At 37.3% G+C, this 27,606-nt stretch overlaps 1 protein-coding gene and 1 long non-coding RNA gene across 3 annotated transcripts in view; one reads left to right on the forward strand and one right to left on the reverse strand.

Moving 5' to 3' along the window:
• Positions 1–26,377, forward strand: TMEM41B (transmembrane protein 41B). Of its 2 annotated transcripts, XM_059408576.1 has the most exons (8): positions 1–153; positions 272–397; positions 12,625–12,742; positions 15,046–15,174; positions 19,971–20,064; positions 20,719–20,823; positions 22,608–22,746; positions 24,695–26,377. In XM_059408576.1, the coding sequence occupies exons 2-8, from the start codon at positions 277–279 to the stop codon at positions 24,862–24,864; spliced, it is 876 nt and encodes a 291-aa protein (XP_059264559.1). In that variant the 5' UTR covers positions 1–153; positions 272–276; the 3' UTR covers positions 24,865–26,377. The 2 variants fall into 2 exon arrangements, with proteins under 2 accessions (XP_059264559.1, XP_059264549.1); XM_059408566.1 differs by having other exon boundaries at positions 2–397.
• The window catches only part of LOC132023234 (uncharacterized), a 14,934-nt gene continuing 6,250 nt past the window's right edge, over positions 18,923–27,606 (reverse strand). Inside the window, exons 2-3 of the long non-coding RNA XR_009405898.1 lie at positions 21,502–21,611; positions 18,923–18,951 (exon numbers count right to left, since the gene is read on the reverse strand). This is a non-coding gene — a long non-coding RNA (uncharacterized LOC132023234). The remainder of the gene's footprint in view (positions 18,952–21,501; positions 21,612–27,606) is intronic.

Consider the following 27,606-nt stretch of genomic DNA (forward strand, 5'->3'; position numbering starts at 1 on the left):
GGGCAGTGACTGGGGACCCTGACTTGTCTCGCGGTTACTGGGCGAGCGTGAGCGCGCGAGGCTCGGGGATGGTGCGGGGCGGAGCCTAGTCCGAGTGGGCGCTGTAGGTTTCAGCTGAGCGTCCCTGTGCTCGCGGGGCTGAGGTCGGCTCAGGTGAGGCGGTCGCCCCGGAAGTGGCTGTGGCCGTAGACCCTGGGTGTTGTAAGGAGCCTGCGGCAGAGTTGTTGTTAAGGGGGGCAGCATCACCTCTCTTCCTCCACCTTCCCTGCAGCGGCCATGGCGAAAGGCAGAGTCTCTGAACGATCGCAGACGGCAGCACTCCACACGACCCCCGTGGGGGACAGGTCAGCGGGGACACGGGGTCTCACCGCGCAGAGCGGCGGAGACCACCTGAAGGGTGAGTAAAACCGGAACCAGAGCTGGGGCTGGTCCAGAGGCGAGAGTGTGCCGGGGGGTGATTTGGGGTGGAAAGGACCTCAGTTGGCCCCGGGGATTTGCGAGGGGAAGGAGGCCTGCTGCCACCCAGGGACGCTGGAGCAGAGAGGGTGGGGGACCTGGGCTTGGGCCGCTGCCCACCGCAAGGCCGGACACCTAGGAGGTGCGTCGTAAATGCTGTTGTAGTTGAATTCAATAAAAGAACTAATGACACTGGCTTGTTTGAAGCTCAGGCAGGACGTAAGGTTGACAATATTGAAGCTAGACAGAACGGAAAGGAACTTCAGCACTTTATTTTTACCGATGAAGAAACTGAGGCCCACAATAGATGTGGAACTTGCATAAAGTCACAAAGCCAGATTAGTCAAGTAGTTAAGAGCAAGGTTTTAACTGTATACAGGTGCCTCTTCCAGGTGGCAGGAACACTTGGGTGTGAGTCCCTGCTCTACCACTTATGACTTTGGACTTGTTATCTTTCAGAGCTCAGTGTCTAAACTGTACAGTGAGGATGACAATGATTATAGTAAGAGTTGTCTCTGCTTAGCTTGCTGTGTGCATTACACAAAATAATTGATGTAAAGCATTTGTTGTAATGGCTTATGTGAAGTGGAAGCTAAATAAATATTAGCGATTACTATTGTAACTGAGATCTCTCATTCTTAATCTTTTTTGCATTACACCATTCTGCCATTTTTCAGGACTTTAAATATTATTTTGAAAGAAAGTATACTTAGAAACTAAATCCTTTTATTCCATCTTGGCATAGAGTTTTTCATTGCTTTTCAACAGTTGAAATGACTAAACTTTTTAAATGCTTTTTATTTTATTTTATTTACTTATTTATTTTTAAGATTTTATTTATTTGGCAGAGATCACAAGTAGGCAGAGAGGCAGGCAGGGGGTGGGGGCAGCAGGCTCCCTGCTGAGCAGAGAGCCCAGATGCAGGGCTCGATCCTAGGACCCGGAGATCATGACCGGAGCCTAAAGGCAGAGGCTTAACCCACTGAGCCACCCAGGTGCCCAATATTTTATTTTTTATTATTTAATTGACAGAGAGAGAGGCAACAAGAGAAGGAATACAAGCAGGGGGAGTAGGAGAGGGAGAAGCAGGCTTCCCATTGAAGAGCGAGTCCAATGTGGGGCTCCATACCAGGAATCTGGGATCACAACCCCAGCCAAAGGCAGACACCTAACTACCGAGCCACCCAGGCGCCCCTTAAATGCTTTTTAAAAATCCCATAAACTTGAAGAAATCCTAACAAATGTCCATTCAGTTGTTTTCAGCTTACAGTGATGTGTTCCACTACCAGTGATGGGTAAGGAGAGGGTCTTTTAAAATTGTCTGGCAACATTATAAGTACAATCAACAATAAAGTATTGCACACTTAAAAATATATATTTATATATATAAAGATCATATGTTTAACATACAGCTGAAGTTTAAAAGAGAATAAAACTTTTAAAAAGTATCCTGCAGAAAATGGTATTTTCTTTTCAAATAATTTAAAATATCCCCAGTGTAATTTGACTTTTTAAGCTTTATGTATTTGGATATTTCTCCATCTTATAGACATAGGGCCACATAACTTCAAAAACTCAGAAATGAATTGTCTAAGTATAAATCCACTCTAAATTAAAGGAACATTGTTTTGAAGATGCTGCTGTGGAGAGTAATCCAAGGGTTTTCAGAAAAGTATTTTCCAGATGCGGCATCCCTAAAGATTATTATTTGGTTTGTGGTAGCAGTCAGTTGTGTATTTCTGATTTTTGTTGTTGTTTTAACCTAAAGCTATTTAGAAAATAAAACCTTGAAACTTCTGAAGTGCTTTTATAATTGTTTATCTTATTTTATCATTAAGATGACACATTCAGCACAATTTTTTTTTTTTTTTTAAGATTATTTACTTTAGAGAGAGAGGGAGCATGGCAGGATGGGGCAGAGGGAGATAAAGAGAGCCCGACATGGGGCTTGATTGCATGACCTGAGATCAGAGTCTGATGCTTAACCGACTGTGCCATTTTTTTTAATTAAAAAATATATATATATATTTTAAAGAATTTTATTTATTTATTTGATAGAGAGAGGGACAGGGGGAGTACAAGCACACAGAGTGGCAGGGGGAGAGGGAGAAGCATGCTTCCCGCTGAGCAGGGAGCCAGATGTGGGACTTGATCCCAGGACCCTGGAATCATGACCTGAGCTGAAGGCAGGTGCTTAACTCATTGAGCCACTCAGGTGCTCCCATTTTTTTTTTTTTTTTTTTAAAGAAAACTATGAGAGAGAGAGAGAAAGAAATAGAGTGCCTGGGAGTGGGGGGTGGAGGGCAGAGGGAGAGAGAGAATCCCAAGCAGATTCACTGCTGAGGATGGAGCCCCACATGAGGCTCAATCCCACCAACCTGAGACCATGACCTGAGCTGAAGCCAAGAGTCAGATGCTCAGTGGACTGAGCCACCCAGTCGCCCCTATCATACCACTTCTGTGGACTACAAATCTATAGGAAGATAGAGGGAGATGTGAAGGCATGCCTTCATGGAGCAGTAGGTTTTGGACTGTTAGATAGTAAGGGGATTCTGGGGGAAACATTAAGCTGGGAGGTTAGTGTGAATCTTTGTGTCAGTATAGAGATTAATTTGTTGGGAGTGGAGGATTTCTGTTTTTGTAGGAGATAAGATTGGCCATGATCAAAATGGTGTTGGTACAGAAGGATTTAAGTGCTATGCTGAGGAACTTTTTTGATCCATGTTGTTAATTAGTGATTCCCAGTGTTGTCTTTTTCTTCTCTGCCTCTCTGTTTCTGTCTCTGTCTCTCTTTAATTAGTGTTAGGAATTCATTTTCTGGGCAAACGATTTTGTAGATCCCTTACGTGATAGGGTTTGCTTACTTGTGATGTGATGCCATTAGTAACTACTTAGCAACCAATATTCCAGATTATGATAAACAGTTTTTGTTAATTGCAGGTGTTATTTAGTTTGGCATTCAGAAAAATTACATGTTTTGGAGTAGAGATAAAAATTTAGTAACTCCAGGGATGCCTGGGTGGCTCAGTTGGTTAAACATCTGCCTTTGGCTCAGATTATTATCCCAGGGTTCTGGGATCTTGCGCAGTGGGGGCCCTGCTTCTCTTCCTGCCTGCTGCTCCCCCTGCTTGTCCGAGCAGGCTCTCTCTTTGACAAATAAATAAAATATTTTTTAAAATGTAGTAACACTTGATTGAGAAATACATAGTAATAGAATGTTCCTATAAATTCCAAGACTCTTTAAATGAATTTGTATTTTTTTAACTGACATACCTACCCAACTTTGATAAATAGTTGTCATTGTGTGTATGTTTGAAATATTTTACATGCTATATGCAGTGTTTGGTACGTTTAGTAGGTCCCTTACCATGACTGTGGTCTCTATTCTTACATCTTAGCCTTACAGACTGTGAAAACTTGAACAAGGACCCTGAAAGTCTAATTTTTTTTTTTAAGATTTTATTTATTTATTTGACAGACAGATCACACATAGGCAGAGAGGCAGGCAGAGAGAGAGGAAGGGAAGCAGTCTCCCTGCCGAGCAGAGAGCCCAATGTGGGGCTCGATCCCAGGACGCTGGGATCATGATTGAGCCAAAGGCAGAGGCTTTAACCCACTGAGCCACCCAGGTGCCGCTGAAAGTCTCATTCTTGAATGATGAGGAAGGACAAGAAACAAGACAAGAGGTAGAAGTACTGAAGAAGCTCATGATCTAATCTATCTGCAAGGGTGCCTGGACCAGGGTATTTATTTTCTTCTGTGTTATTTGTCCTGGCTGATCTATTTACTAACAAGTCATAGAAGTTTCCCATTTTGATTTAAGAAAATTCTGGGATGCCTTGCTGGCTCGAAGAGCTTGCGACTCTTGGTGATCTTGATGATCTTGATGATGATGGTCATGAGTTCAAACCCTACATTGGGTATAGAGATTACTGAAAAAGACTAAATAAACTTAAAAAAAGAAAAGAGCTCATAAGGCTGTGTATTTCCAGTATATAGAGGTCATCATCCTTGTGAGCAGTGTGAAATCAATTTGATGGGTAATGATGAGACATTTTTAAAAATGGAAGAGAAGATAGAGTACTTTGCATGTGGTAAGGCATAAGTGTTCTTGGAATTTTATATTTTAATTTTGTAGATTTTGTATGTACCAAATCATGATATAAAGTTGCTTCTTGTGATTCAGCCAAAAATGTTTGAGAAATATTGTCTCAAAGTTGATCTTACTGCTTTTAGAAGACAATATTGTTCAAACTTGGATAACAAACCCCTCTTAGATGTCTGTTCTAAATCCTGCCTTGCTCATTTGGTTTTTCTGTAAATATTCTTTGAGCATCTGCTATGGGCAAGGTACTAGCTTAGAGGAAGAAGGAAGCTCTTACTGATAACTGGGAACTAAGACTAAAATTGACAACTAGGCATCAGCCAAGCTATTAGTATAATTTGTTGATGCCAGTCCCAACCCAAATATGAATGTATCAGGCTTCTTGTGCTTGTGATCAATAGAAAATACAATTGAAACTCTTGCTGAGGGGCGCCTGGGTGGTTCAGTGGGTTAAAGCCTCTGCCTTCAGCTCAATTCATGGTCTCAGGGTCCTGGGATCAAGCCCCGCATTGGGCTCTTTGCTCAGTGGGGAGACTGCTTCCCCCTCTCTCTGCCTGCCTCTCTGCCTATTTGTGATCTCTCTCTCTGTCAAAATAAATAAATAAAATCTTAAAAAAAAGAAAAAAAAAGAAAGAAACTTGCTGAAAAGAAGTTGATTGACTTATATAACTAAAAAATTGAGAGATTCAGTGGGATTCACTGGCTTCAGTCTGGAACCGTGGCCTAATGATATCATCAGGATCTGATTTCTTTCATATCTTTAATGTCAGCTTTTTAAAAAAAATAACATATAATGTATTATTTGCCCTAGGGTACAGGTTTGTGAATCATCAGGCTTACACATTTTCACAGCATTCACCAAAGCACATGTCCTCCCCAGTGTCCATAACCCAGTTTAATGTCAGCTTAACCTTAAGGTTGATTTCTCTTGATGGTCCAGGTGAGCTAAATCCTCCCATAACTTTGAGAATCTTTTTCCTAGCATTACCAATAGAAGTTTAGATATTCATTCTGATTAGATTGTCTCAGTAATGCTTGTCCCTGAACCTATCCCTATTATCCAATTAGCTCAACCTGATTCATGTTTGACACCTAAAAAAATGGGAGTAGGAATGAGGCCAAGTCAGTTTTCCCAAAGACATAGATCGCTGTGATGGATCACTCATGATTTTTCTCTATTTGTGGTCAACCATCTTAGTGAAGAAGGATTCCAATCAAAGGTGCTGCTTCAGATACACAGTGAAATTGAGGCTGGGCATGGAAGGAAGAAAAGTGAGGGGCCCAACGGAAGGGAGGAAATGGAGGGAGTAAGCTCAGGAAAGAATAAAGGTGATCGAAGAATGGCATATTGGGATTTAAAATGTTCAAGGTAGAGCAGTCTCGGGATGTGAGAACTTAGTTTATCATTGGAAGTAGGTGGTTAAAGTTGAATAGAAATGAAGGTCTAGGGGCGCCTGGGTGGCTCAGTGGGTTAAGGCCTCTGCCTTCGGCTCAGGTCATAATTCCAGGATCCTGGGATCGAGTCCCACATCAGGCTCTCTGCATAGCAGGGAGCCTGCTTCCTCCCCTCTCTGCCTGCTTCTCTGCCTACTTGTGTGTGAACTCTGTCAAATAAGTAAATAAATAAAATCTTAAAAATAAAATGAAGGTCTAAGAATTTTGAGGCTGGTGGATCTGGTGGATTATCTAAATGGATGATGGATCTTTTAGGATTATGAAGTTTACTATAAGCTTGATCTCAGTCTTTTTAGTGAATGGGGGGGACACATGCGAAAGTGGTTAGATGAGAGTGAGGGTGTGTGGATTGAGTGGCAGCACAGTTGTAGGGCATAAGCCTTAGAGAATGAGCCTTTATACAAAATTGGTAGTCTTATTTCTTCTACCTACAAACATGCTTTCTCTCTGGCTCTGTTCTTAATAGTTAATTATTTGTATTTTATATTTATCTTAGTTGTTTGAATTTATACTTGATGATACTGCTACCATTTTTAATTTTTTTTAAAGATTTTATTTATTTATTTGACAGACAGATTACAAGTAGGCAGAGAGACAGAGAGGCAGAGAGAGAGGAGGAAGCAGGCTCCCTGCTGAGCAGAGAGCCCAATGTGGGGCTCCATCCCAGGACTCTGGGATCATGACCTGAGCCGAAGGCCGATGCTTAACAACTGAGCCACCCAAGCACCCCCCAACCTCTGCTTTTTTTTTTTCTTTTTTTTGACATTTTATTTATTTGTCAGAGAGAGCGAGCATAAGCAGGAGAGTGGCAGGCAGAGGGAGAAGTGGACTCCTCCATGATCTCCTCGCTCAGTGAGGAGCCCAATTTGGGACTTGATCCCAGGACCCTGGGATTTTTCAGAAAGGATAAATGCATATTAGGAGTTAGAGAAAAGGTGCTCTTAAGAGGAAGAATTGGAGATACAGGGTGAATGGAGAAGAGACAGTTCTTGGAGCAAAATCTGAAAGGAAATGTGTTAGCATTTAATGCAGAGAGAAGGGGCAAGGGAAGATAATTTGGGGAACAGATCTTAAGGTACAGATTGGGGAGCTTACTGAAGTGTGGAAGCAGAGTCATTGTTTGAGAAAAGACGAAGATAGAATTAAAGGCTTGAGGAGACTTGAAATAGCCTTTTTAGAGAATGCTGTGAAAAGATTATTGTCTGCCCGTGATAACTGTAATTGAAGATAGAAAAGCATGTGGCCTTGGAGGCCAAGAGAACATAATCTTGACTCTTTCTAACAGTATCTTTGGCCTGGAGGAGGTTGGAAAGCAGATAATGGGATAATTCAGATTGAGAATTACTATGATGGAAGATTTGAAGGTTAATGAATATATAAAGTACTATTGTGGGTAACTTCAAATGCTAAATGACATACATCTAATGCAACCAAGAGGAGATACATTATAAATTATGCATGCTATACATTTCAATGTAGAATTATCATTAAAGCAAGATTTTCAATTTTTTTTTTAATTTTTTTTTTAATGTATTTGACAGACAGAGGTCACAAGCAGGCAGAGAGGCAGGCAGAGAGAGAGGAGGAATCTGGCTCCTTTCGGAGTAGGGCTCGATCCCAGGATCCTGGAATCATGACCTGAGCCGAAGGCAGAGACTTTAACCCACTGAGCCAGCCAGGCGCCCCAAGATTTTCAACTTTTATCTGTTTAGAACTCTAAATCAATTACATGCTAGTCTCTGGACTTGATAGAATGCTACTCAAGAAGAATTGTTGAGTCATAATAACTAACAAACCCCTAGTTACCAGTTAGTGTCAATGAAAGGAGAGCTTCAATTTTGAATGTCACTTTATTTTTTACATTCTTGTTTTCTGTGTTACTGTTAAACATAGTGCTTGAAAAAGTTTGCCTTATTTTAAAGAGTGCAGAAAATTGATATCAGGTTAAATGTGGCAGTTAATTTTATTCAGTTGTCTATATATTTCATCAGTCAACCGTAAGACAACAAGCAGGAGTCAGAGAAATGTGTACTCAGGGAACACTCAGGTGGTGTTCTGTAGTCCAGCTAAATGTTCCCTGACACCTTTCTTCCCTGTGACCCCTTACTTAGGACTGGTAAATTAATAATGGGAAGAAAAGGGCGCCTGGGTGGCTCAGTGGGTTAAGCCGCTGCCTTCGGCTCAGGTCATGATCTCAGGGTCCTGGGATTGAGGCCGGGATCGAGGCCCGCATCGGGCTCTTTGCTCAGCAGGGAGCCTGCTTCCCTCTCTCTCTCTCTGCCTGCCTCTCCATCTACTTGTGATTTCTCTCTGTCAAATAAATAAATAAAATCTTTAAAAAAAAAATAATGGGAAGAAAAATATTATAGTTTAATTTTAGAGCTAACACGCTAAATGACTTTTTAAATTTTTTTCAAAGACTTTATTTTTAAGTAATCTCTATGCCCAGTATGGGTCTCAAACTCACAACCCTGAGATCAAGAGTTGCACGTTGTATGAACTGAGCCAGCCAGGCGCCCCTAATTTTTAATTTAAGAGAATGATATAATCTGTTGAAATCTTTAAAAATGTATTTAGCTACAGGTTATAGTTTATAAGGCTGGAAGCTCTTCTCATCTTTCAGTCTTCAACCAAATTTCTCCCTGCTCTGGGAATCTTGTCTCCATTACTCTAGCCCAGTAATCTTGCTTCTCTGTATACTCAAAACCTCTTTCTGCCATTCTTTGGGAAATTAGCTAATGGTGGTATCTACTTCTTAAAAGCAGAGGCTGAGCAGAACATTTTGTACATAATAGATGTTCAGCAGATAGTTCTGAGTAACTCTGCATTTGAGTGCGTACTTTGCAGAGTAGAAATCCTAAAGAAAAGTACAAAGAAAGGGATGGGGTGGTGGTGGTGGGGAATGATCCGTTTATTTTTAGGAGTAATTCTGGGTCTGCAAATATCTTCTGGATGAAAAACAAAAAAGCAGTGGTTTTGAAGAACTTAAAAGATGCCCAGGATATTAAACTATTTGTATCAATCCTTTTTGTACTCTGGACTTCAAGCAGGGAAGTTAGTGAAAAATGAAGGGTGAGCAAGGTAATTCCAGGTAGATTTAAAAGGAACACGCCTTTAAGAAGTAGCAGACCGGGGCGCCTGGGTGGCTCAGTGGGTTAAGCCACTGCCTGTGGCTCAGGTCATGATCTCAGGGTCATGGGATCGAGCCCCGCATTGGACTCTCTGCTCGGCCGGGAGCCTGCTTCCTCCCCTCTCTCTGCCTGCCTCTCTGCCTGCTTGTGATCTCTCTCTGTCAAATAAATAAATAAAATCTAAAAAAAAAAAAAAAAAGTAGCAGACCTTTGAAAAAGTTGTACAGACTATATATATGTTAATATGTCTTTGTTTTGTTATCAGCACATAGAAAACTATGCCCAAAACCTCAGTGTTTATATATTACTCTAATTTCTTTCCAGTAGATCACTTCTTTATTTAATAAAGTAGGAAAATAACATTTTAGCCTTATGAGAAGTTTGTGTTTCAGTGAATTTTCTATTTAAAACTACATTTTTGGCTGAATTAGTTTTAGTGCACACTGATATTTTTGTAACTTTTGGCTGATTGCTCATTTCTTTTCAGGGTGAATAGATATGATATCTTAAATTCTCAAGACATGCATTGAGTTAGATATCATAACCACGGCAAAGATATGAACAATTAGGCATTTGTTATTATAAGATTCTGGAGAAACCTTTTCACATTTGACCCACCTCGGATGTTTAAAGTCTCTGTTTAATTTTCTGTGCTGCAAAAAAGCATGTATATAAATACGTTAGTGGGTTAATTAACTGGAGTATTCAGTGGCAGGCATGCCTGGTTTATTACTGCATTGAAGGCATATTTTATATTATTTTATGATCCTATTCCTTCCTGCAGTAAATTTTAGAAGTATGAAATGAAAAAGTAAGTTTCTATTTGTGACTTGGTTTTTGAAGTGAAGTCCCTTTTTTAGAGTCAGATGATAACAAAGTAAATTAATGTTTAGATTACAGAAAATTGGAAAAGTAAAATTTTTTGTCTTTAGTGTTCACAAAATACTAGAACTTGATAAACCTCGTATTGTCTTTTAGGAAATCTGCTTTAATGACCTGCTAAGAATAATTTATATCTAGTATATCAAAGCACTAACCTAAGCAACTTGTATTTCCACAGAAATTATGAGTTGATTAGAAATGGCTATTAAAAGGCTTTAGAGATATACTTTACGCTATTTGGTTGCTTATGATTTATTTATTTATTTATATTTTATTTACTTGACAGAGAGAGACAACTAGGCAGAGGAGCAGGCAGAGACAGGGGGCGGGAAGCAGGCTCCCCGCTGAGCAGAGAGCCCGATGTAGGGCTCCAACCCGGGACCCTGGGATCATGACTTGAGCCGAAGGCAGAGGCTTTAACCCACTGAGCCACCCAGGTGCCCCTGATTTTTTTTTAATTTTTAAAAATGTTTAAGGATTTAGTTTTTTTTAATAGTACAACCTCCTTAGGGCTTCTGTTTACTCACTTATGATAAGTACTTAACCATGTTGTTTCTTCTTAAGCTTTAATGTACATGGTTACCCTATTGTTTCCTCTTAAGCTTTAATGTACATGCAGATCACCTGGGTATCTTGTTAAAATACAGATTCTGGTTTAGTAATTCTGGGATGTTGACCTGAGAATCTGCATTTCCAGCAAACTTTCTGGTGATGCTGATTCAAGTGGCCCATGCAGTACGTCTTGGATAGCACTGAGCTAGATGGTTTCTGTTGCTCCATGTTCAACATAGAATTGAGCAAAATCTTACTAATTCAGTTGTAAAATATATAAAGCTGCCATAATGAGATAGGGAATAATATGAAGTTTATTTTTTAATTAGTTAAGGCTTTTTGGTTGAAAGGAGCAGAAATAAGTTTAAGCCAGCACCAATAAAGAGGAGAATATAGGAAAAAGAATATAAGAGACAACCTCACTGGCATTTATGAACAAGAAATAAAATATAGCCAGGCTTCAAGGAGAGTGAGAAAGTTAGAAATCAGTCAGTTTCTCTGGATTTATGTTTCAGTCTCCTCTCTTTTATTTTCTGATACATGTTTTTGGCTTGCCACAGTTGTTATCTGTGGCTTTTACTGCTTGACCTTTCAGCCTCAAGACCTACCACCTCTTGGGACACCTGACTTATGGCTCAGATAATTAAGCATCTGCCTTCTGGTCATGATCTCCAGGTCCTGTGATCAAGCCCCATGTCAGGCTCCCAGCTCAGTGGGGAGTCTGCTTCTCCCTCTCCCTCTGCTACTCGTACCCTGTTCATGCTCTCTCTCTCTCTCTCCCTGTCTCTGTCGCTGTATCTCTCTCAAATGAATAAATAAAATCTTAATAACAAAAACGAAAACAAAAACCTAGCATCTCTTGACAAGAGCATCTCTTTGTTTTAGTCCAGCTTTTCATCAGCCATTAATGAAGTGTTTCTACTTGACTCAGGTGTCCAATCTTGGGCAACTTAGCCTTCTGTGTTTGGGTGGGTAGAGGGTTGGAATCACACTGTAATAGGGCCAGTGAGATTAGTCTCTTTGGAGGGAGGGGGAACATGGGAAAGTTTCCTAGAGAAAGAGGGTGTTCTACTATGTTCTACTATGCATATTTGTGAAATTAATGAATAGAGTGCAGGCATTTGATTAGGATACTTTTATAAAAGTGTGTATAAAAGTTACATAGACAGTAGTTAGGGAATGGGCATTGTAGATCCATCCATTTAGTTCTCAGAGAACTAAAAATAATCCTTATCATAGCATACATGTATTTTTTTAAAATCTGAGTGTTATCTGTATATACATGGGATAATGGCAAACATAGGCAGTAAAACTTAAGCCCCCCCCCCACTTCTGCCTTTTCCCAGTAAGTACTACTAAGGTACCTTAACCTCCCCACTATTGACCATTTCCTGGTAGAAACAGCCTTGCCCATTCTTCTGCTTGCTGTCTCCTGGATCTCATTCCATACTTTTATTTTGCATATAATTTTTTAGATAACACTAAGATTACCTTGTGAGGGAATGTAAACAAATTCTGCCATTCTTTGGGTCTCAGAGAGCCACTGAAAACATGCAAGACTCAACTATATTCTGAAGCCCTCAGTGTAAAAAAGGAACTATAATATTTACCAGATGTATTAGTCAATCTCTGGGTTCTTATGACAGTTGAAGTAATTGCCAAATTACTTCATTTTTCCTAAGAGGCCATTTGTCTGTGCTGTCAGCTCCCAATATAGATAAATAAATTTGAAAGTCAGTGGTAGTATTTAGAGCGATGCCCCCTTTCCTCTTTGCCTTATCAACAAATCAAGGCTACAAATTCTGTGGTTCTGTTTTTCATGCTTCTGAAATGGATATATCCCCCCCCAAAAGTAGTATGCCTGATTAATAAATGTCAAATACAATAGTAGTAAAAATTTTATGTTAAAACAGTGTTTTGGACAAAAGTGTGAACAGTTTTTTGGGGAAGGAAATTCTTTAAGGAAATTATTTGTTGATTTGGAATACTTATCTTTTTAAAATATTTATCTTAATTACAGCCTCTTTTTTTTCCCCCTTTCAGAAAAAGCCTGTGCAGAAGCTGGGTCAGCAAGAATGTCACTTCTTATATTGGTGTCCATTTTCTTATCTGCAGCTTTTGTTATGTTTCTGGTATATAAAAATTTTCCTCAGCTTAGTGAGTAAGTATACAGAAAGAAACTGAAAATGCTAGACATTTATAGATGGATTAAAAGTTAAACTAATCTTAAGCAACAGAATGTCATGGTGATTGTATATCAACTCTCACGGTTTGTAGCAAGTCCATATTGACACTGTTATTTAAACACTCCTTTCCAAATTTGCCTCTTGCTTTTCTGCGCGGGGGTTTCCTAGCACTGCTCCTCTAGTTAGTCTCATTTTTCTAATGGCTTTCAAATGTTTTAAAAAAATACAACTACATTAAGAAATATGTTTTTATATCACGATCCTGCATGCATGTGCCTGTCCATTTTCTCTTGCTCACTTGCATACATCTGTACATATAAAATTAACTTAAAGTTTCATGAAACAGGTCATGTTCTCTTATATTTTCTAAATTATTCGATTTATTTCTTAATGCCATAAGTGAGGAAGCAAACTTATTTTAAAATCCATGAAAGATACTGATCTGCAGTTTGAAACATATTGATGCTCTTCTTCTCTGCCTCCTCCCTTCCCTCACCCGTCCATCCATGTCTTCTCCCTTCCTTCTTGTGATCAATTTCTGTCTGCTTCTATTCACCCGTTTCCAATCCCACCACATCTCTCTCTCCTCGCTCTTTTTCTTTTCTGCATTTTATGAAAATGATATGGTCTGGAAAGGTAGTTTTCACAGTGAAATGGACTTTGTGTAAACCTTGTATACCTTATCTAGTATACGTCCAAAATTTCTTAGCCAAAACCTTGGAGGTGAAATGTGTTTCAGAATTTAGAATTTTTCCATTTGGGGAAGACTACATGGAATACATACTGTATATTACGTAGTATCTCTAGCGGGATCTGGGGCAGCATCCCATAATCAAATACATTAATATTTTTGCACAGAAAAGGGCATCATAAAAGACTATATGAATAATTATGTAAGTGTGGGTCAACTTTTGCTGACAAGGTATAAAGCACTTTTGGTTTTTAGAGGTTTTTGAATTTTAGGGAAGAGATTATGGACCTGAAACACACTTTAAGAAGGCAAAATACCCCAGGGCTGTGTGTGTTTTTTTGGTCATCCCCTATCAGTTAAATTGTATCATGTAAACAGTAATATATAATCATATATTACTTGTATAATCATAGATTACATAAAGGACTATTAAAATGTAGTTAGACTTTCAGCCAGGGTCAGACTGGTGTAGTAATGGATGACTATGAAATATTTCAAGGTGTTCGGAAGTTTCTGTTTTGCCCTACATTCCTTTCATTAACAATTCCTTATGCTTGAAATTTTATAGTTAAACTTATCTTTATTTTAGTACTTTGATTTCTTACATCAGTATAAGTGCCTTTGGGAGGCTAACATTCCTATTGATGGTTAACATTAGCATGATTGAATTTTAGATCCTTTCTGATTTTGATCAAGGAGAGGAAGTAAAGAACTGACTGAAGAGGGCAAGAATATAGAGTATAGATTGACGTTGTCTTTGCTCTCAGTCTGCTGTAAGAATGATAACAAGACTTGTATATAAGTATGCTATTATAAATCTGTTATGTTCTGCTTATTTCTGTGTGTGTGCATGCGGATACAGATGCATGCGCACACCCCTATAATGAGTTTTTAAAGTTTTTAAATTTATAAATGAAAAAACACAGTTTACCTGCTATTTTTATAGAATTTAAGCAGCAGCCTGTCATTGTTATGCAAGATCAGTTAAATTGTATCATGTAAACAAATGGGCACAATATGCATTAAACACGAAGGTAATTATTTGAGGCTTTTATAATCAAGAAATCATTCAGTTCCAAATAAGGCACCAAATAGAAAGTAAAATGAATAGAAAAAGAAAAATGTTTCCATTTTTATCTGAACTTTGGGCTGGGATATTCCAGAAAAGATGTGAATTGTAATTTCACCAAAAATTTTACTTAATTTTAGTTGTAATTAATTATTGACCTTTGTTTATCATGAGGATTACCCAAAATGATGCTGAATATGTTTTAAATATGCTAATATCAGTAGTTCACTAATTAATTCAAAATTTGTACCAGTGTTGGAGTAAATGCTTTTAACCTAATTGAGTTTGGATCATCCTTACTTTCATATATAGATTACAGGTCTCATGAAATCATAATAAAGCATGAAAAACAAATAATTTATAGGCTTTTGAACTTAAAACTTACAAATTTATGGTTACTATTTTACAGATCAAGGTATCAAATCATTTTGGATAAAATTTCATGTTTTGAACTTTGATAAAATTATCTTGGCAAATTTTCTGCTTTAAAATTTTTCACTTTAATTTTATTTCTTTAGAGAAGAAAGAGTGAATATGAAGGTTCCCAGAGATATGGATGATGCCAAGGCTCTAGGAAAAGTTTTATCCAAATATAAGGACACCTTTTATGTACAAGTACTTGTAGCTTATTTTGCTACATATATTTTGTATCCTTTTTACTGAAAAAAAGTTTTCTAGTTTTATTCAAGAAAGAAGTTTTAAAAGTTCTGTTTAGTTATGCATAACTTTTTTCTTTTAAAAATTGTTAATTCAGTATAATTTAATAAAATATAGAAAAGTTAAAATGGAAAAAATTCTCACTTTAAAACTATCACAACTCAGTTACTATTTCTGAATATTTATTGCCAGTTCTTTTGTTTTCTGCTTATTTCACTTATCATAAACATCTTCCTTTCCTCTGTATTATTCAAGATAATTATTTTATTTATCTATTTAATTTATGATTATATTACTTAATTGATTATTATAATTTAGTTTAGTTATGTTGAATTAATAACCACTACAGCATAATTTTAAAAAATATTCCCTTAGGTTTGAAGATATAATTTGTATTTAATTTTTTATTTTTCTACTTGTCCAGTTAGAAATCTTTTTGTTCATGATTTTTCCCTTCCATTTAATGGTTTCTTTGTAAAAAGATCTTAAGAGGTTAATTAGTCAATTCAAAGAATATGAATTTTTAAAATAATGACTGGTATGTATTTCATTTTATAGAAACATGTGTTAACTAGTCAGGAAAATATCTTTATTCTTCCTACATATTTTCAAATGGCTTATGCTACTGGTCAATAATCTTCTAATTTATGGACTTTAATGTCAATCTGATTTTTTGTATTTTTTATTTTAATCCAACCTATTTTCAGATCTTCTCCATTAATGGAAGACATTATTGGGGTGCCTGGGTGGCTCAGTCGGTTAAGTATCTGCCTTCAGCTCAGGTCATGATCCTAAGGTTCTGGTGTTGAACTCCATGTCAGGTTCCCTGCTTAGCAGGGAGCTTGCTTCTCCCACTCCCTCTGCCACTCCCCCCTGCTTGTGTTTCCTTGCTCTCTCTGTGCCAAATAAATAAATGAAATCTTAAAAAAAAAAAAAAAAAGACATTATCTCTTGATTTTGGAAAGGTAATCATTATCCAGTGCTCATGATGGAGTGGGGAGGGGTGTGGGGGTGGGGGCGGCAGGCAGAAGGAGATGGGTGGAGTCTTAAGCAGACAACCTGCTGAGCGCAGAGCTAGGTGCAGGGCTTGATCTCAAGACTCCGAGATCATGACCTGGGCTGGAGTCAGAGGCTTAACTGAGCTACCCAGGCATCCTCCCAACCAGCATTTCTTTTTAAAATTTGAATTAGTGGGGCGCCTGGGTGGCTCAGCATGTTAAAGCCTCTGCCTTCGGCTCAGGTCATGATCCCAGGGTCCTGGGATGGAGCCCTGCATTGGGCTCTCTGCTCAGCAGGGTGCCTGCTTCCTCCTCTCTCTGCTTGCCTGTCTGCCTACTTGTGATCTCTGTCTGTCAAATAAATAAATAAAATCTTTAAAAATAAATAAATAAAATTTAAATTAGTTACTTTGTTAATTCTCTCAAACTTTTTTTCCTTTCAAACTATTTCTGTTTGGCATCTTTTATTTCCTGAATTTTTGGTTATTGGACTTGTCAATGTAAACTTTTTCTCTTAAAATTCGGTATATATATTTAACAAATATATTTATTATATATTTATATATAAGTGCTATATATTTAACAAATTTGGCTGTATACTTAAGCGCACTGCACCAGTTATTCCTAGCATAAGCAGTTTGTTACAGGTACATTTACAAAATCTGATGATGATATAAACATGACTCTTATCCATCTAGTGAGAATACATTTTTATTTAGGTAGTGTGCTGTATGTAGGAACTTTGTCATTATTTATTTACTGTGAGAAAAAATCAAAGGGAAAATTTAGAGAATTACTATTTTGCACTTATCTTTCAACAAGTTATTTGGCAGCTATTTGTAAAGTAATTTAATAGTAATAAACTGTTTTAAGAAACCCATAAATGCTGCCTTTACCTACTAATTCTATTTTAGAGCCTATCTGGGAAAATCATAGTGTTAGACTTAAGGATTATTTTGCCTTTATACACTTTAACCATAAATTAAAATATTTTTCCTGGGTAAGATAAAAACTTGGTTCATTTTTTTCATTTGACTTTTAAAAGGTTTTTGGGAACAAGACCTATAATTTCTGTTTACTGTGGAAAGTCATCTTGTTTTGCCCTATTTTGCCTCTCAGCTTTGGGGTTATTAATTATATGCTGTTTACAAATCTAGTGTTTTGGGCGTTCAAAAGTAGAACAACTACTGGAGCAATGAGGCGTGGCACAGTCTCATTCTAGTTGGAGCAAGTCTAGAGCAGAGTTTGCAAGCCCAGGGCATTTGTAAGAAGTGATCGGCCATCCAGTTTAGTTGGAGTTTAGGGTATGAAAAAGGGAGGATAGAGAAATAAGCTAGTAAGATAGGCTAGATATTGCACTCAGTCTGTAGAGGACTAAGGAATTTAGAATATTCAGTTGGAATTGGGTACTCATTGAGGACTTTTAAGCTGTGGATGACGTTAAAAGTGTCGCCATCATCCCTTTTTGTTTATTTCCCTAAGACTAAAATCTTTGAGTAACTTAAAAAGTTTATTTTATTATGGAAAATTTGAAATATACACAAAAGTAGAGAAAGTCCTATAATGAACTCCTACGGACCCATCACCTAGTTTCAGCAGTTATCAATATTATGCCAGTTTTGTTCTTGCTGGTTACCTTTCTTTGGCTTTTTGAGAAAAAGAGAATAGGTTGGGAAAGGAAGGTAATATTTACTTTAGATGATTTAGGTAATGCAGAATTTTAAATATTCAAATATCAATTAAATATTTAAATATCCATACCCAGTGTTAGTCCATAGGGGACTGGTTGAATAAGCCATAGTAAATGTAAACACTGGAGTGGACTCTATTAAAAGAATGAGAAATGTCTCTCTATGCTGTTACTGTGTTACTTCCAGGCTATCTTGTTAAATGAAAAGAGCAAGGGGCAAAATAGTAAGTCAGTATGCTGTGTTTTATCTATGTGAGTACACACATACAGATGCAGATATTTTGTTAGCTTTTTTTGAAAAGAAAGGATATCTTTAAAAACCAACAACAGGGGCACCTGAGTGGCTCAGTGGGTTAAGCCGCTGCCTTCGGCTCAGGTCATGATCTCAGGGTCCTGGGATCGAGTCCCGCATCAGGCTCTCTGCTCAGTAGGGAGCCTGCTTCCCTCTCTCTCTCTCTGCCTGCCTCTCTATCTACTTGTGATCTCTGTCTGTCAAATATACAAAATAAAATCTTAAAAAAAAACCAAAACCAACAACAGTGTTTACCTATGGGGAGCAAATGTGATACAGGGATGGAGGTGAAACCTCTAGATGTACTTCATTGCGTAGATTTGACTTTAGAACCAGGTAAATATTTTACATAATTTTAAAACCAATTAAGTCAGAATGAAAAAAGAAACAGGAAAAAAGTCATTTTTTTAAAAGATTTTATTTATTTATTTGACAGAGATCACAAGTAGGCAGAGAGGGAGGCAGAGAGAGAGGGGGAAGCAGGCTCCCCACTGAGCAGAGAGCCCAATGTGGGGCTCAATCCCAGGACCCTGGGATCATGACCTGAGCTGAAGGCAGAAGCTCAACCCACTGAGCCACCCAGGTGCCCCCAAAATCATTATTTTGGGCCAGGAGGAAGTGTCAGTAGAGTGGTAGATGGATAAGTCAGGTTGCAAGGGGACAAGGAAGGAATCTTCTATGGGGAAGTAAAGATGAGACGCAGTAGGTGGGGAGAATATCCCAGTCAAGGAAAGCCTAGGTTTTCTTGAGTTCATAGGCATCTGAGCGGTTTTCCATAGGAGGGATCCTGTGGAAGAGCAAGAAGCTGAAGATGAAAGAAGCCAGGAAGAAGAGGAGAGTGAGATGAAAACATGAATAAAGTGGGAATTAGAGGAAAAGAAGAGTGGGAGAATGAGGGAAGATAGAAATCTTGAGATAGTGTGCGCCCCGAGGGAGAAGCAGACTCCCCGCTGAGCAGAGAGCCCTACATAGGGCTTGATCCCAAGACCCTGAGACCTTGACCTGAGTGAAAGGCAGATGCTTAACCGACTGAGCCACCCAGGTGCGCTTGAAGATAGACATTTTAAAGGTAGATGTTGAGGGAATCCACTCAATTCTGACCGACCTATAAGTAAATCATGTTAGGAATTTTTAAAAAGGTGCTGGGGTCAGGGGGTGGGAGGGTGCCTCCACACTAGAACTGGGAACAAGAGGGAAGTAGTAAAAAAGCATAATTCTGTTTTTAAAATATGGTTTGTGATTTTTACTATAGTTTCTAATCCCTATCCTTTTTTAAATGAGTAGTGAATTGAAGTAAATGTTTATAAGTTAAGTTAAAAACAAGTAATTATTATACCCCATATGTACCTAGATTTCCACGGAAATCTATTTCCTGTACACATTTTAGGAGTATATGCAGTGCATTAGAGAAACATACCGAAGGCCTCCTTTGTTCTTTTTTTTTTTTTTCTTTTGTTCTTTTCTTTTGCCAAAGGGTTCTTTCCAAAGTTCAAAGTTCTTTTCTTTTGCCAAAGTTCTTTATCTGGTACATGTTGGATATTTGTCCTGGTTTTTCTTTTAATAACACACTCTTATTAGCATTGTATTTATGATAATGCTAGCAAGTGGTCAGTTTAGAGTTAAAGGCATTATAACTGAATGGTAGGTTTTTTAAACTTCTAGATATAATTTTGCTTTACTAATACTGAAATATGGATATAATCTTAAAATATAACTTCTATATTGATACTTTTTCCTAAGATGTTTGATTTGTCTTTTAAAAATTCCATTTTATTATGTTTTGGTCCTTAACTTAAAAGTTAACAGCTTGCAAACATTCGCTATCCCGGGCTCTATATTTCTCAGTATACTCTCAGGGTTTCTTTATCCTTTTCCACTAGCCTTATTTCTTGTTTGTTTGGTAAGTATATAAAATGAATTTGGGAGACTAGGGAAAAAAAGTAGCTTTTGATAGAATGATGAGGGAGAAGGATGGCATCTAGTCCCACCAGTCTATGTAAGCATAAACTCATTAGTTTTAAGAGGTGATTAATGTTAAAGTAGTATCTTTTAAGTCTTCCCATAAGCAGATGTTATAGTTTGTTTTTTTCCTGGAACAGGGACATCACAGACTTAATTGCATAGGCTCTGTTTTAGCCTTTCCTTCTTACTGTGTTTTGTAATTCAAACAGTCCAAGAGTGTTGGTGTGCACAGTGAGTTAAGTCCAGGATGGCGGGGCGAGGGGGTAGTATTTTCAAGCATAGCAACTGAAAAAAGAATTGGCTCTTTAAGTCTTATTCTTAGGCTAGATGCTGTCCTTAACTATTTGGATATAGTCACTAAGTTTAATCACAAGTGCCAGTTAGTTTCAGCTGGTCTCATTTTAGTCCTGGTTTGGACTGAGAAAGGACTAGATCAAATGGGTTCTTGTTCTCTGCACAGAGAGGAGTCATGCAGAGTATCCTCCCCTAACCCCGAAAAAAGCATACTAGTTGAACTTTTCCTTAAGTGAGTATATCTATATGACTAAAATGGAAAGGTACATAATGCTTATGGCTTCTTGTTATTTCCTAGTGTTCGGGACTCGGTGCCTCATTCTGCTATATGCTCTCCTATTTAGTTGGGAGGCCAGTTGTATACAAATACCTAACAGAGAAAGCAGTAAAATGGTCACAGCAGGTAAGCATGTATTTTTTTAAGTTATTTAATGTAATTCTTTGGCTAATTGGGAGGTCATTGTATCAGTGTATGGTCTCTCTAAGAATTAAGCCAGACCCTGGGCTTTAATAAAAATGATCTTTCCACCTAAGTAAATTAAAGTGGTGGGCAAATAATGAATGTTAATCCTTTCAAATATGAAGTTTCTGTGCTCTAGAAATAGTTTTATTTTGTTTGTTTGTTTGTTTTTAAAGATTTTATTTATTTATTTGATAGAGAAATCACAAGTAAGCAGAGAGGAGGCAGGCAGAAAGAGAGGGGGAAGCAGGCTCCTTGCTGAACCGAGAGCCCGATGCGGGGCTTGATCCCAGGACTCTGAGATCATGACCTGAGTCGAAGGCAGAGGCTTAACCCACTGAGCGCCCCTGTAACTGTAGTTTTATTTGATACAGACCCAGCGAGAGAGGAACACAAGCAGGGGGAGTGGGAGAGGGAGAAGCAGGCTTCCTGCTGATCAAGGAGCCTGATGCAGGGCTCGATCCCAAGACCCTGGGATCATGACCCGAGCCGAAGCAGACACTTAATGACTGAGCCACCCAGGTTTCCCTGTAACAAGAGTTTTAGTTCTTCATTCCTAGTAAGGTCAGTCAGAGCAGAGAAGTCAACGTGTGAAGGCATTCGCAGTTTTGGGTACCTCACCTGTTTTGGGTTGATGCAGACCACTGTAGTGGGTCACTGAAAAACTTTCATCAGCCAACTCCTTGAATGCATTTCATCAGTAGAAATGACTGTTCTCTTAGGCAGGATCTCTACAAAGACAAGTGATGATAAATAATAGCAGCACTACACAGTAAGGTCTAATACAGTGTTGCTAAGAAAATCTTATTTTTATAAGAATTAGAAGAAACAACCTGTTAAACCCCAGTAGAATTGTAGAAATCATTCTGCCTTACCCTTTTGCTTTACAGACTACGAAATGACAAAGTAAGCATTTTGCTGCAAATCACCATCATTATTTGTAAAGCAAGATCTAGAAGTATAAACGAATCAGTGCTTTTATTTAACTGGCTAAATATCTCCATATACTTATGCAATCTCATTTATCTAATGAATGAATCACTCATGTAATATATATCAAAATAACAGAAAAATAAAGATTAAATTGGAGGCTAGGTTTAGTGACATGCTGCTGTTCTAGTCCTTTACATTGTAGGAAGTTAAATGCATTAAAATATTAGTCACCTGATGTGCATCTTGTATATAGTTTTAAGTTCAATTTTGCTTTTTTTTTTTTTTTTTTAAGATTTTATTTATTTATTTGTCAGAGAGAGGGGGAGAGAGAGTGAGTGAGCACGGGCAGACAGAGTGGCAGGCAGAGGCAGAGGGAGAAACAGGCTCCCTGCCAAGCAAGGAGCCCGATGTGGGACTCGATCCCAGGACACTGGGATCATGACCTGAGCTGAAGGCAGCCGCTTAACCAACTGAGCCACCCAGGTGTCCCCAATTTTGCTTTTTGAGGTGTAAAGTGTCATTGTTGAGCCGTATTAGCTAGGCTGATACAGAACCATCTTTAGTAGTATAACATTAAGCTATAAGTACAATTAAAAAAAAAGTCTCATTTAGCTCTGGTAAAGAGCATGTGTTAAGTAGTTCATTGTCATTTTCAAGCTCCTTTTTTGATCAGTTCTATTAGATAGATTCTGAACTATCGGGGAATGAGAATTCAAAATAAATATTTTATATTAAGCAACTTATTTTCAATATTGGCCTTATCTTGATCCTAACTGATTTCTTTCTTATGACAGGTTGAACGTCATAGAGAACATCTCATTAACTACATTATATTTTTGAGAATAACACCATTTCTGCCCAATTGGTTTATTAATATTACATCCCCTGTGATAAATGTGCCACTGAAAGTTTTTTTTATTGGCACTTTTCTAGGTAAGGCTTCTGGTTCACAGTGTCTTAGAACTCGTTGTGTATGTACCTAACAGTGTCTGGCTGGGCTAGGTTTCGGATTCTTTGCGCACATGCCAGCACCATATATAACTCTTGGGCACAGAGCCTGTCATACATAAATAGAAATGTTTGTTGAATTGTGTTTAAGTATTTCTGTTTTACTTCTTTTAAAGAAGAGCAATTTCTATTGGATATTTTTATAATCACACAGGTTTGAGCAGAACTTTAACTAACTCTGTTCTCTCCTTGGTGGAGAGAAAAGAAAATCAAGGTGCCCTTTTTGAATAATTTACTCCCTTGTCTTTTAATCACATATTGAAATATTGAACTTTAATGTTCAGTAGAAAGTTGATATATTTTTCTTTTTTATTGACATAAGTATTTACTATGGGCATTACCAGAAGTATGGGGCAAGCAGTATTAATCAAATGTTCCTGCTTTCAAGGAGCTGGCACTTAAATTTGAAATTAATTAGTGGACATAAAAATTCATTTGTACATTTTGTGAGTTCTGATGGTTCTTTAGTAAGAGTATTCTGCTTTTCTTTCAAATTTAATTTGAATTGTTTAGATAACAATGAAATGAACAGATTTCTCTTGTACTGTGTGTTGAAGTTTAAGTTAGTATTTATAGATCTTGAAAAGAATAATCAATTTTTTGTTGCTGCTTTAAAAAAACTCATGACAAACTTGAAAATCTTAGCAGGGATAATTTTGGATTTTGTAAAACAATGTTACGTTCATGGAATCAGAATAGAGAATTTATCCCTATCTTCTTATTTTACATGTGGAATGCCTAGAGACTTATTAACTTCAACTTGGTCTAAAATTATTTTTCCATTTTGTTCTGTTGTATTTTTTGTTTTGTTTTGTTTTGTTTTTTAAGATTTTATTTATTTGACAGACAGAGATCACAAATAGGCAGAGAGGCAGTCAGAGAGAGGAGGAAGCAGGGTTCCTGCTGAGCAGAGAGCCCGATGCGGGGCTCCATCTCAGGACCCTGGGATCATGACCTGAGCCGAAGGCAGAGGTTTCAACCCCCTGAGCCACCCAGGCGCCCCTGTTCTGGTTTTTAATAAAACATTGTTCCACCTATGCTGTTGTATAAACTGCTCTTACTCATATTTTGAGTATCTTCTACCACTTCATTTTTAAGTATGTTCTGTCAAGAATAAATGACAAATCCACTCAATCTTATTTTTGAACATCTAGATTATTTCCAGATTTTTTTGTTACTTATAATGCATTGATGAAAATCCTTGAGACTAGATCTTTGCTTATATAAATTAGTATCCCCCCCCCAAGATTTTATTTATTTATTTATTTGACAGAGAGAGAAACAGTGAGAGAAGGAACACAAGCAGGGGGCAGTGGGAGTGGGAGAGGGATAAGGAGGCTTCCTCCCCCCAAGCAGAGACCCTGATGCGGGACTCCATCCCAGGACCCTGGGATCATGACCTGAGCTGAAGCCAGATGCTTAACGACTGAACCACCCAGGCACCACCCCTACATTAGTATTTCCTAAAGCTGAAATTGCTGAATCAAAGTACATTCTCTTTTTTAAAGCTATTGATAAATGTGGTCAATTATTTTACAGAAATTTTTCTTGAGTTTTTAAGTTCATTATCCTTCAGAGGTATTTATGAAAGATTTAGTTCTTTATATGGAAATAAATGTGAGGGGCTTTAAATTAAGTTACATTTTTCCAAAATGGAGATCAGTATATTCTTATAAGAAATTTTATACAGAGAAAATTTTAATTTTTAAAAATTTGAATATGGATTTATTTGAATCCATTTAAAATATTACATAACAAAGTGTTAGAATAATGTTAGTGCTGTTATAAGTTATGAATAATCTTGTGAATGTAAAGTATATTACAAAATCTTATTTTTAAAAATTACTGCTTATGTTTTTATTTTTTATTTTAGGTGTTGCACCTCCCTCTTTTGTCGCAATTAAAGCTGGAACAACACTTTACCAGCTTACGACAGCCGGGGAGGCTGTTTCCTGGAACTCAGTATTCGTTCTAATGATTTTGGCTTTTCTATCCATTCTGCCAGCCATCTTCCAAAAGAAACTAAAGCAGAAATTTGAGTGAGAAATTATCTGGGTTTTAGTTTTCCTATCATCATCATCATTGTCATCATTGTCATCATCATCATCATCTCAGGATTGGCAGGTTTATGTGTTAAAATCACCTGTTCAGTAATTTGAAATGAGTTTGTAAAATATAATTTCTGATCACACAGTTAAAGTAATGCATGTAAGTGGCAAGGGAGGGAAGAAAGTAAAAATAGAAATTGATGTACCATGAAAAGTACTGTCAATAGTTATGATAGACACCTTCTAAATCACTACTTCAGGGTAGCTATAGATAATTAGTAGCAGCACAGTAGGAAATTCTTGATCCAACTAATTCAACTTAATATATTTCATGAACTGGCTCCACATACTTACCCTTGACTGGATAATTCAGTGTTTTTCCCTCTTACTCCCTTAATAATAACTGAAATAGGGAAAGCAAACACAAAATTAAAAAACATAGATTCTAGATTTTTAAAAAGTAGTATTATAGTTCTTGCTAATGTTAGTCTTTGTTAAGAGCATAAACTTGAAAACTAAAGCTCAAAAAGAGATTTACATTTTCTTTTTTTAACTTTGAGGTAATAGATATGTTTAGAAGCTGCATGTTGGTAGATTATTGAATTTGGAAAGGATATCAAGTTATATCTGTTTTCTAAATTTATTTTGTTTTTCCTGTTCTAGATTATCATGGGTTAGTCTGAAATTTAAAATTCTGGCCAGTCTATTTTCACCTTTTTTCTAGCTTTCACAGTATTTCCACTGTGCATATGAAAGTGGTGATTACATGATAATTGTATTATATTGGTGTTGATAATTTATATTTGGATAATATTTTGTTACACAATTCCCTTTACTGTCTCAGAGGGGGATCAAAGTAAACATTCAAAGTATGCAGTTTTTAGGTGATAGATTAATTATATTACTTTATATTTTGAAACTGAAGCAGTGGCAGCATAACACTTAATGTGGTTAAATACAGTTTATTTCAATAACTGAAAATTTTACCTCATTTATTTATTAGTCTGGTCATTAAAATATATATTATGTAATTATCCTTTTTATGCATGATACACTTACAAGAATGCCTTGTTTCATTTTTATTGATGGGTTTTTTGGTTGGGGATTGCTTTTGATTAATGTAGTTACCCAACTTAGTGTTTTTACTTTTTATAACTCAAAGTAAAATTAAATTCTCACATGGTAACTATTATATTTAAATGGTCCTAGAAAAACTAAACAGCTTTTTGCTGCTTAATAATACCCTTGAAGTCTTGATTCTAGGACATAGCTGATCTATAAGGTAAAGTACTCTGTCAGTTTCACCTTCACCCAAGACTGTCACATTGAAAAGTACTTTAGCTGTGGGAGAAATCCTTGTATGTTTTTATTGTGAGAGGAATGGTCATCCTCAAAGCTTGTTTCTACTACATAATGTGGACTGATTATTTTTTCTATCACAGTATTAACAAATGGATTTATTGTAAATACAAAGAAAATATATTAATTAATATACTATTCTTATGTCACCTGGCCTTTTGTGTGTAATTATTTATTGTCATTTCTAGCAAGGTTTTTCTTCCTTCCTTATTGACCAGAGATTGAGTGATACAGCTTTTGTTATTTTTACAAATGAACTTAAAACATAAGTCTTTTTGAACAAAGTTCGCTAAATATTACTGTGTAAAATGTAGTTGAGTACATTTTTATCAGACTTTTAAAAATAAAAGTAAGACCTTGGACTCAGGAGAAGCCTACTTACTTCAGTGTGTATATATTGTATTTACTCTATTTTCAGAGTATTATCTCTATCCTTATTATTGATTCTCTTTCCCTTTGCTGATAATTCTTTTCAGAGTTTCTTAGAAAACTGAGCTGCCATTTAGGTGGGGTGTATTTTCTTCTTCCAAAAGAATAGCCAGTCTTTTTCAGATTCATCATCATTGACTCTACCCTAAACGCAGTCAGTGACCTGTATTCATGGATTTACAGACATGGCCTGATCCCAGATGTAGATTCAAGCTTCAGCCGCATCTTGAAGACAGTTACATAGTAATAACCACCAGAGAGCAAGTATGTATAAAAAGAGTCAAGCATGCTAACTAGGAAGCTGACATGCTGAGACTGTTCACCTTAGTTAGTGGCCTTTCTCTGGAGTTCTATTACTTTGAATATAATATTTCTAAGCTACTTAATAAATGCAAATTAAAATGTAATAAGAATAAATTGTACTGAAAAAACTTTAATGTAGTACTTGGGATTTATTTCGTGGAAGTATTTATGTTAAAAAACATTTTATTCATTGAACAAAAATATATTCTAAAATTCTGATGCACATTTTCCCATCTAAGAACAAAAAAAATTTTTTTTTAAGATTGTATTTATTTGATAGAGAATAAGTGAGTGGAAGCAGGGAGAGTGGCAGAAGGAGAGGGAGAAGCAGGCTCCCAGCAGAGCAGGGGGCCTGATCCCAGGTCCCTGGGATCATGACCTGAGCCTAAGGCAGACGCTTAACCAACTGAGCCACTCAGGCACCCCCAAAGAAATTTTTAAAGACCTTTAATTTTTATACTTGGCTTTTGATAATCTCATATCAATTTTTAAAGTTGTAGAGGTCAAAAAAAATTATAGAGGTAAGTAATACAAGTAAAAATCTAAGTTTCTGGGGCGCCTGGGTGGCTCAGCTGTTAAGTGTCTGCCTTTGGCTCAGGTCATGATTACAGGATCCTGGGATCTAGCCCCCCATTGGGCTCCCTGG

The sequence above is a fragment of the Mustela nigripes genome, chromosome 1, assembly GCF_022355385.1.
Source record: "Mustela nigripes isolate SB6536 chromosome 1, MUSNIG.SB6536, whole genome shotgun sequence".
Lineage (NCBI taxonomy): Eukaryota > Metazoa > Chordata > Mammalia > Carnivora > Mustelidae > Mustela > Mustela nigripes.